Raw genomic sequence first — 10,352 nt, forward strand, 5'->3', positions numbered from 1 at the left:
CATTTGAGGATTGTCCATTGCTCCTCGGTATACTTTCTTTGCTGGCTGAAGTGTTGGCTAAACTTCTGTTGGAAGTCCGCCCAGTCGTAGATGTGGTTGACCGGTAGACGATCGAACCACGCTCTAGCAGCCCCAACAAGCGTCATTTGGAACATGTAACACCACGTAGGTTCCGTCCAACTACTGACGGTTGCCCCCGCTATGAATCTGTTCAAATGATCATCTGGGTCAGATATACCATCATATGTGCCTATGCTGGACATTTGTTTGGCACTTTTTGGGGCAATTTCTTCCGCAATGTCCCTTGCAAATTTGGACGTTCCCGCATTTGCAACGTTTGGTCTGAATGTTTTGGAGAAGTCATGTGGACTTCCACCTGTGTTTTTTGGTTTGAAGGCTTCTCCAAAATGCCTTCTCGGTTGGGAGTCCGTTTCCTTACGCTTCCCTTTTGCCCTATGGCGAGGGTTCGCGTCGGTGTCGGATTCCTCCGAGTCATCGTCCAAGTATTCTTCGAATTCGTCAGCCTGTTGGACGGAACGCAAGCGTTCGTCCAACTCAGCTTGGAATTCCTTTTGACGTGCCTCCGCCCATGCCTTAACTTCATCGAGTGTTTGGCGGGGGAGTCTTGTTCGTTTCTCTAACTGGGTCTCGGTGAATCCCAGTGAGCGATTATTTACTGCACTTGCCCCAGCTTGGGTAACTGGGGTAGTGTTCGTAAAATTTACTTCACTTGCCCCGGCTTGGGTAACCGGGGTAGTGTTTGTAAAGACTGTGTAGTCGGTATTCCCCCCAGTAGCTGGGGTTGTGGTTACCGGAGTTTCTTTAACCATCTTTCCAGAAGTTTGAAAAAACTGAAAAGAAATGAAGTTCTAGCTTTATGCACGGATGGCGCCAATGAAGAAACACTAACCGGACCCCGGGCAGATTACGGGTAACCTGGGGGTTAGATAGATGTTTCTCACGAGGGGTTAGACCCGGCAAAGATGGTTCTTCTGATAACCTGAAAAACAGACACCGTGAGCTTGTCACTGAGAAGTGGGGGGGGTTCCTCCTTGTGACCACCCTCCGGCGTGAGAATCAGACTAGATTGCTCTTTAAATATAAATGTATATTAAGAGATTGCTAGAGCAGATATCAGGTATAATATGATGATAATGTGATAAGATATGATAAGATGAGATGATCATACCATTTGTGGTATTTATAGCCGAAGGTAGGTTTCCAAGGAGGTGTGGCCTGCTGAATAGTATTCCTGTTCTACCAACTGTGGCCTACGCACGTGCCCTGCTGGTAGTTGGTGGGTAGGCAGCACTGATAGTGACCAGGCCTGCTGTGTACTATTCCTTTTCCACCAACTGCCGGCTATGCACGTGGTATGACAGGAGTTGGTGAGTAGGCAGCGGCTAATAGTGACATACAGTACAGGAGCATGCTGCTCGCCATACTGTTGTCAATAAGCTGTCGTATCTTTAGTCAGATCTTTTGCCCATACCTCGTCAGGTACAGTACAGAAGATCTTCCCGTATCGTACGGACTGGCTTATGGGCGGGAGTATTCCCCCTCCCGCCTTTGTGCGGGATTGTCCCCGGCTTTGCTCATTCCTTCAGGTGACACTGAGTGATTGAGAGCTAAGTGCCTTGTGCGTGTAGCCTTGCTGCGCGGGTGGCCTTCCCTGATGGCTTGTATCCGCAGCTGCGGGAACAGGCAGAGTCCTTCACCATTGGGAGGCATTTCCTGCGGGAACAGCTTGCGTACTGCGCGTAAGGACGTTACGTCTCTGAGCATGGTTGGTCCTGCGGATCCAGTTGGTTTCTGCGCAGACGTCCCTCTTCAAGGTGAGTCTTGCGGGTCCAACTGGGCTCTGCTGGGACCTACCTCTTCATGGAGGCTTGTGAATGAGTAATAATATTACATCAACAAACAAAGTCAACCCACGCTCGTCATCGTCCTCACTCATTACATCCCATTCACACCTCGTGAGGCGGTGTTCCATGTCCTATATGGTTGGATGATAAAGTACCACGTGTGCACATTACTTATCATTGTCCGCACTTTTGAAACATAACCAATTTCACACACAAAGATTTATAGAAGTCATATAATATTTTTTTTGGTAGAAAATTCGGAGGACGGAAAGAAGTTACATAAATCTTCTTTTGAGATTTACTGAGTACGATGATGACGACGACTTGCATTTGCATATTATGGCACATGGACTCGACCCAGATTTTTCCCCATTCCCCATTTCCAGCCCATCTTCCTTATTAGGGGACGGTGTTCACGTTTCTTCCCATATCCAAAATTCCCACTTTCTTTGATGGGTCCAATATTTTGTTCTTACACTTCAGTGGATATCGGTGAATACTCCTCGGTTTTCCCCAATTACACCGTTCACCTCATTACCTTCCACCTCAACTCCCATTTTCCATTTCCCGGATTCACTCTATGAGCTCTTAGGTCTACTTAAACATGTGAGGGTGCAAATGACGAACAACAATATATTACAAGGACAAAATCATCGTGCCATATAAATATAAATAAATATAGCTTTTTTCTTTAGAAAACTCGCTTAAAAAGTTTAAAAATTGTTAACATCATCACCTGTTCGGCTCGGGTACAACCCTTCACAACACCATTCATCAAGATCAACACTTTTTCACAAAACATATTTTTCATACATGCAATCAAAACTAATAACTAAGAACTCATATACTAGGAATATAACATTTAAGAATATCAACTTTATCTGCATGTACTATCGAATGTAAAAAGAACATTAAAAAACGAGCATCAACTAAAGTACCACCTTTTAGTATTTACCTTTCTTGCTGAATTGCTATCCTTCAATATTACATATGCATCATTTTCATGGCCAACAATGCATCATCCACGTTTATTCATGTAATTATGATATGTAAATAAAAGCATAAGCTTAAAAATGAAGTATTATAATTAAAAGAACAAGAAAAATTTTTTTTTTCATGTGTATGAAATACTAGGATGTTTAAGAAAAAGCTTTAACATATATGCATTAAGTTGTCCAAGCCGAAGTACGTAAACTTCCCAGTTTGAAATGCAAACGGTTTAGTTTTCACGGTTTAGTTTTCGACTCAATTTGAAACTTGTAAGGCTAGAACTGACCATTTAAACAGTTTTTATTTATTTAAAGTTTTTTTCATATTTAGAATTTATGGTTTGTATACGTACTGCAGTCATAAACCATCTTCATCAAGGTTAAAAAGTCTCAATACAAACTAATGATTTAAAAAAAAAAGGTGAGTCAAAACTGAACGTTAAACGGTTAAAGCAGTCATCAATTTCAACTGATTTGAATAACCCTTTCTTATAATCTTAGTTCGCGTTTTAAAACTTTCATCAAAACTAGCAGAAAACACTTATTAAATGAAACTTGAAAACATTGACTTATAAATATGGGTGCAAACGAGCAAGCTACTTAAAAGCTTCTTGAGCTCAGATCAATAAAAAAATTCGGAACGTACCGAGCTGCTCAAGAGCCACTTGAGCTTTGATCGATAAGAAAGCTCGAAACGAGCCGAGCCTCAAATAAAACATGTTTAGTTATCACGTCTGAGCTCGAGCCTTGTATGAGAAGCTCATTTAGGCTCATTGAGCCTTAACAAGCCTCGTGTATTTATTTTAGCTCTTTTGGACATCTATGTATAAGTTTCCATTGCATGGTCAAGCTTGAGCCGAGCTTTGACTCGTTTAAACTTTTTCTCAAAATATATATAAATAATTAAATACGTATACAGTTTATCTGATAAATAATAACCGAGTCAAACCCGAGTTAAAAAAACAATTTTTTTAACAACTTTTATTAAAAATGCACAAGTATCAAGACGCTTGTGGCCAAAACAACACAACAAGACTAAAACAAAAGGTTATATCATTTTCCCAAAATAAAGATTTGAAAGAAGACCTATTTTTAATCCAGAGAAAAGCTAAAGACGTGATCCCATCCAACACTTTGCAGAGCTTAAAAGACAACTCACTTGTCAAACTCAAACTTTAGAAAAAAAAGTTAAAAACAAGCCGAGTTTGGCTCAAATCATTTACAATTTTACTTATAAAGACAAAATTTAAAAAACACATGAAATAAAACTCAAGAGGGTGTTTGGAATTCCTTATTTAAAATTCTTATGACTTGTACAAGTCATAACTTATACGTTACAAAGTTATAACTTATAACTTCTCCATTCACAACCTTAACTTTTTCAAACACCTTGTAACTTATAAGTTACAAAAGATAAAATAAGCAATCCAAACACCCCTAAAATAAGAGATAAAATAAGCCAACGATAATGGGAGAGACTTGGTGTTCATGTGACACATGTTAAATTATTGAATTGAATGAGTTTTATCTCACCATACTGTCGTGTTCACGGGCGAGTGCTCACGGACGTTGAACTTAGGTGAGCATTTTTCCTATATTAAAAGACGCTTGTATATCAATGTGATAAATTTAACCAGCAAGCAAGAGTTGTAAAGACAAAAGAAAAAGAAAATAATAATATTACAAATATCTAGTCCATAGAAAACAAGTTCCTTTATTAAGATTACAAATGGCGGATATCACTAGAACGAAAACAACGTCTATGATCAATCTTCTATCTCCATCCTTCAATCCATACTCCACCATTATTGGGCCCACCATATCCTCTACTACCCATTCTCACCATGCCCATCTAATTCACAACCCATTGATTTTTTTTTCTCTATTTTTTTTTCAATTATCTTCTGTTCATTCATTCATGGCTGTTACCATGGCTTCCTGTGGCTCTACTCTTGCACTCTACACCAAACTAATTGCTTTCGAAAAACAACCCCTCTTCAAATCATCCGCATTCTTCGGATCTTCTTTCGGGTCGGATCATGCTAAACATCTATGCTCTTCAACTAAACCAAGGTTCAGTTTTTTTTTTTTTTTTTGTAATAATATATTTGATTTATTGAATTGGTTTTTTTATGAGCCAAATTAAGTTATGGGTTTTGCGTAATAAGTGATAATCTTTGTGGGTTTTGATTGAATTGAAATATTAGCTTAATTGGGATTGTTAATTTTGCTTTATTGAATTGTTTTTTTAATTTTTTTTATATTCAATCAATGAGTCTAATTAAGTTATGGGTATTGCGTAATAAGTGATAATCTTTGTGGGTTTTGATTGAATCGAAATTATTAGCTTAACTGGGATTGTTAATATTTGTTTGATTGAATTGGGTTATTTTTTATTTTTTATATTCAATCAAGGAGTCTAATTAAGTTATGGGTTTTGTGTAATAAGTGATCATCTTTGTGGATTTTGATTGAATTGAAATTATTTGCTTAATTGGATTGTTATGTAGTTTTGATCTTTAATTGTATTGGGTTTTAATTGATTGATTGATTGTTATATGAAATATAATTTGCTAATTTATAAGTAAGCATCTCTTGTAAAATATAAGCAACGCCAAACCCCTCTAAAGCCCAAACCTCCATTTCTCCTACTCGTTGCCCCCCTTTCTTGGCCCTTCCTTTGATATCATATTCATGGAATACGATTCACTTTCAAGATGCCTTGGTGGTGAAATGGTAGACACGCGAGACTCAAAATCTCGTGCTAAAGAGCGTGGAGGTTCGAGTCCTCTTCAAGGCATAATATTGAGAATGCTAATTCAATGAGCAATTCAATAAGAGAGCTCGGATAGCAATACCGATTCGATCCGCATCTTCACAGACCAAGAACTACGAGATCACCCCTTTCATTCTGGGGTGATGGAGGGATCATACCATTCGAGCAATATGGGTTCGAGTGAAGCCAATTTAGTTATTAGTAAAGCCGAAGTAAATAAAGGTACGATCATAAAGAGATTAAAACATCGAGCTCGCGGGCGTAGGTTTGCGATACAAAAACCGACCTGCCATGTAACTATTGTAACTCTCAAGCTGATTAGATCTCGATTTGAAATTAGAATCATCAGTTTTGAGTGATTGGGGATAGTGATTATGAATTTATGATCCAATCTGGAGATTGATTACTTGCAAATACGAGTTCAAAAAGCTCGCGGGCTCGCTCGATAAAAGCTCGAATAAAACTAGTTGAAAAAACTTGAATTGAAACAACCTGAGCTGAGTTGGCTCATTTTTGTAACCGAGACAAACTCGGCTCGATCTTATGCGTGTTTAACTTCAAAATCGAGCCTGAGCCTAGTTGAGTTGCCTCGTTTAATTTTGAGCTTGAGCTTGAACCCACCCTGGCTCGAACAATGTCTCCTCTCATTTATTATGAATTAATTAATTTATTCATATATGCTTTATATTATATTTATATATATTGAGAAAAACCTTAAACGAGCCTAAGCTCGACTCGAGCTCGTGTAGTACCTTAAATGAGCCAAAACTCGGCTGTGCAGTATGAAATTCATACATAGAAGTACAAAAGGGTTGCAACTTAAAAAATACACAAGGCTCGTCAAGATTTCATGAGCCTAAATGAGCTTCGCATACAAGGTTCGAACTCAGTCTCGATAACTAAACGAGCTTTATTTGAGGCTCAAGCTCAATAAAGCACGATTCGTTTCGAGTTTTTTATCTATCCGATCTCGAGTAGCTCATGAGTGGCTCAGCTTGTTTGCGCCCCCCTTCTTTGATCTATTTGTGTTTTGTTCTAATTCTTGATTTGGGTTTTCACCCAGATTGTCATATTCATTTAGTCATATGATTCCGAAAGCATCCGCCACAGCTATTGAGGTATCAAGATAAGGGATTTGGTAACACTTTTATTATAGAATCTATTTAATTTGTATTTTTAATTTCATTCTATAATTGATTTTCAGGATGGAAGCTACCAGGAAACCGATGTGGTTCCAACACCCAAAGTTATTATTGACCAGGACTCTGACCCGAATGCAACCGTTGTAGAGGTTACATTCGGCGATCGCCTTGGAGCTCTTCTTGATACCGTATGATTTTATTTTATTTTTATTATTATTATTATTATTATTATTATTATTATTATTATTATTGTTTTATTGTCAATTATTAATGTATGTGTAGATGAATGCTCTTAAAAATCTTGGACTAAATGTTGTGAAAGCTAACGTGTGTCTGGATTCTTCTGGGAAGCATAACACATTTTCGATCACTAAAGCGTAAGTATTGAACCTAAATATCTTTTTCTGAATAATACGTTCAATGATGTTTAGCAAATAAGGTATAGTTCTAGGTTATTTTTTTCTTTAAATGTTTTTGGGTCAAAATAATTAGATTTTTATGTTTATGCAGCTCAACTGGACGTAAAGTTGAGGACCCCGAGTTGCTTGAGGCGATCCGTCTAACTATTATTAGCAATCTTCTAGAATATCACCCGGTATTATAACAATCTTGTGTCTTTTTTAATAACATGCATATATAAATAAATAAATAATATTTTAAAAGACTATTGTTGAACTGATGTCATTAATGGTTTAGGAATCAAGTGCCCAATTGGCAATGGGAGAAGCCTTTGGAGTCGAAGCACCATCGCAAAAGGTACCCCCCCACCCCCCAAAAAAAAAAAAAAACAAAACAAAACAAAAACAAAAGCCAAAATGACCAATTTGCCCCTTCTCACGTTTTCAATGCTATGGTTTTGGGTTCACAAAGTTAAAATCTATTTGGATCCTACAAAAGGGCAGTTTGGGTATTTAACTATTCATAAAATTATTGTTAGTAATTTTCGTTTCGGAATACCCGAAAAAGGTTGCGGGTTCTTGGCTTCTTTTGATTTTTTAAAAGGCAAAATGACCAATATGCCCCTTACACATTTACAATGCTATTTGTTTTTGTTCGCAAGCTCTCTCTATTTGGACCCCACAAAAGGGCAGTTTGGGTATCTTTTTTATTCACTAAAATTATTGTTGGTAATTTTCCTTTCCGAATACCTAACAAAACCTGCGCACTCTTGGCATCTTTTGAATTTTTAAAAGGCAAAATGTCCAATTTGACCGTGTTTATTATTATACCATTGTTGTTGGTCCTCAAGCTTCCTTTAAAGGGTAGTTTAGACTTTTGGCTAATAACTCAACCATCATTGTTTGGTTAAATCTTACCTAACGAGTTTTGAACCGCCTCAGATTGATGTTGACATTGCAACCCGTGTCCAAATTTACGATGACAGCCCTGAACGAAGGTATTTAAAAATGGAGGGTATTTTTGTCTTTTCACTAGTCCGAAACATTTTTATTGTATTTTAAAGGCAAAAAGCAACTCATTTTTACGATTCTATAATGCAGTCTGCTCTCAGTGGAGACAGCAGATCGGCCCGGATTATTGGTGGATCTTGTGAAAATTGTCACTGATATAAATGTTGCAGTTGAGTCGGGAGAGTTCGATACCGAGGTACAAAATAATATCTGAATAAATAGATTTTACTTCTTGATTATTTTATCACTTTTAGACAACCAGTTAAATAATAGTTAGGTTAAATAATATAAATTAAGAGTAAAATAAATAAATTTTTAATCTTTCTTTAAACCTAATTTAATTAAATAATAATCCAATGTAAACTAATTCACCCAAACTGAGCATCACATGATCTGTTTTGTGTGGTTTGGAATCTATAGGTTTGAATAATCTTTAACGAGTCGGGTCTAGTAAGTAGTAAAAAAGATCAAAAATTTTTCCTTAAGTATTCAAGAGTTTACGAAAACAAGTGGGGAAAAAATAATAGCATGAAATCGGTTAAATTAATGATACGTATGTATTATATTTAAAAATACTTATACGTATTATAAATTTTTTGATTTATACACATGGAAAACACATTTTTATCTTTATTAAAATTTTATGGATCTAAAAAAAATATATGTATTTTGTAATTTTTTAAGCATTTTGACTGGTTCGGGTTTGATGCAGGGTTTGTTGGCGAAGGCAAAATTCCACGTCAGCTACAAGGGTAAAGCTCTTATCAAACCACTTCAACAGGTAAACCCGACACATCGGTAAAAATATACAAATATGTTTGTTATTTTGCATGATAAACCCTTTTGTTTAAATACAAATTTTTTTGGCAGGTCGTCACGAATAGTTTGAGGTACTTTTTGAGGCGACCGAGTACCGAAGAGTCTAGTTTTTGAAACCAAAACGGTATCGGTTACAATGGAAAATGCAGTCTACATGGTGTTGTAGTGTTTCGGATAATACTTGGGAGCTTACATTACATTACAAATTGTAAAGTTACTACATTTATATGATACCAAAAATCTGCATTTATGGTCTTAAGTCTTAACCATTGTTTAAAGCCCGGCTCGGGTAGTTATGAAGATTACTTATGGTTAATTACCGCAGCCTATTTTCAAATTGATTCGGTGACCAAATGTGTTGGTCTTAACCCGATAATCAGAATAATGGTTGTGAAAGTAGGGGCGGTGTGTCGAGTTGATGAACTCAAATACAACGATCATAATTTAGAACTCTGTAACCCGATCAAGACCCGTATAAACTAGAGGTGCACTAAAAACCGGGGTTTTTGTCAAAACGAACCGGTTTGGTCAAACCATGGTCGACTCAAACCGGTTCGGTTTAGAAACCGGTTTAGGAGCATGAAAGGTCCAACTGGTCCAAATCGATTGTTTAGGTTTAGAACCAATTTAACCCGGTTTTTTTCTCAACCCGGTTCGATTTGGTAGTTCAGAAAGGGAATCAGTGATAGAACCGGCGCGATGGGTCATTTTGGGACCCGGTTTGGTTGAAAGTGGTTTTTTTGTACATCTCTAGTATAAACCAATTTAGAGAAGCGAGTCAAACGGATTGTGTAATCAAGTTGTAAATGGGTTGTGTAATAAATTAGATAAACTGTAAATTCATAAATTAGTGAGATGATGTATATCAAACGAGCTATTACATGGTCAAGACGAAGAAAGATGTTAGACGAGTTGAAGTATTTCACATGAAATGTTTTACGACTTTGAGTGTGTAAAGCCGAAATCACAAGAGTGATTTCGGATGGGCTTGGGCTTTATGGGTTTGGCTTTTGGGCTTGTATACATGTTACCCTACATATAGATTAGTTTATACTCATCGAGCATTCATGAAGCGTCTCATTACGTGTTTTCGAGAACTTATGTATCACATGATTGTCAATCAATACAAACGTGTGCATTGAAGCTATATTGTGTTCATCTTGTTCTTCATCTTATTGTTCTTAAATCAGCACAAACAATAGATTCCGCCTATAAAAGATATGTGGATTTGGAACTTTACGCCCTGCTTGCGGTGCGCGCATATAATGTATATATGTGTGAACCCTCGGGTGGGCAAAAGTAAAATTGCACTAATTTTGACGTTATTTTACTAATCTCGTGAAAATAACGTT

At 37.1% G+C, this 10,352-nt stretch overlaps 1 protein-coding gene and 1 non-coding gene across 2 annotated transcripts; both read left to right on the forward strand.

Moving 5' to 3' along the window:
• Positions 1 to 4,644: 4,644 nt before the first annotated feature.
• LOC143614350 (ACT domain-containing protein ACR11-like) lies at positions 4,645 to 9,259 on the forward strand. The gene is made up of 10 exons (XM_077087815.1): positions 4,645 to 4,927; positions 6,694 to 6,748; positions 6,835 to 6,960; positions 7,055 to 7,149; positions 7,283 to 7,367; positions 7,469 to 7,528; positions 8,113 to 8,168; positions 8,272 to 8,377; positions 8,894 to 8,962; positions 9,052 to 9,259. The coding sequence occupies exons 1-10, from the start codon at positions 4,773 to 4,775 to the stop codon at positions 9,112 to 9,114; spliced, it is 870 nt and encodes a 289-aa protein (XP_076943930.1). The 5' UTR covers positions 4,645 to 4,772; the 3' UTR covers positions 9,115 to 9,259.
• Positions 5,574 to 5,654, forward strand: TRNAL-CAA (transfer RNA leucine (anticodon CAA)). The gene has a single exon. It is a non-coding gene; the product is annotated as a tRNA-Leu (tRNA).
• Positions 9,260 to 10,352: the final 1,093 nt, after the last annotated feature.

The sequence above is a fragment of the Bidens hawaiensis genome, unplaced genomic scaffold, assembly GCF_021521415.1.
Source record: "Bidens hawaiensis isolate Kalapana, Puna unplaced genomic scaffold, B.hawaiensis_p1.1 tig00039724_1, whole genome shotgun sequence".
NCBI classification, from domain to species: Eukaryota; Viridiplantae; Streptophyta; class Magnoliopsida; order Asterales; family Asteraceae; genus Bidens; species Bidens hawaiensis.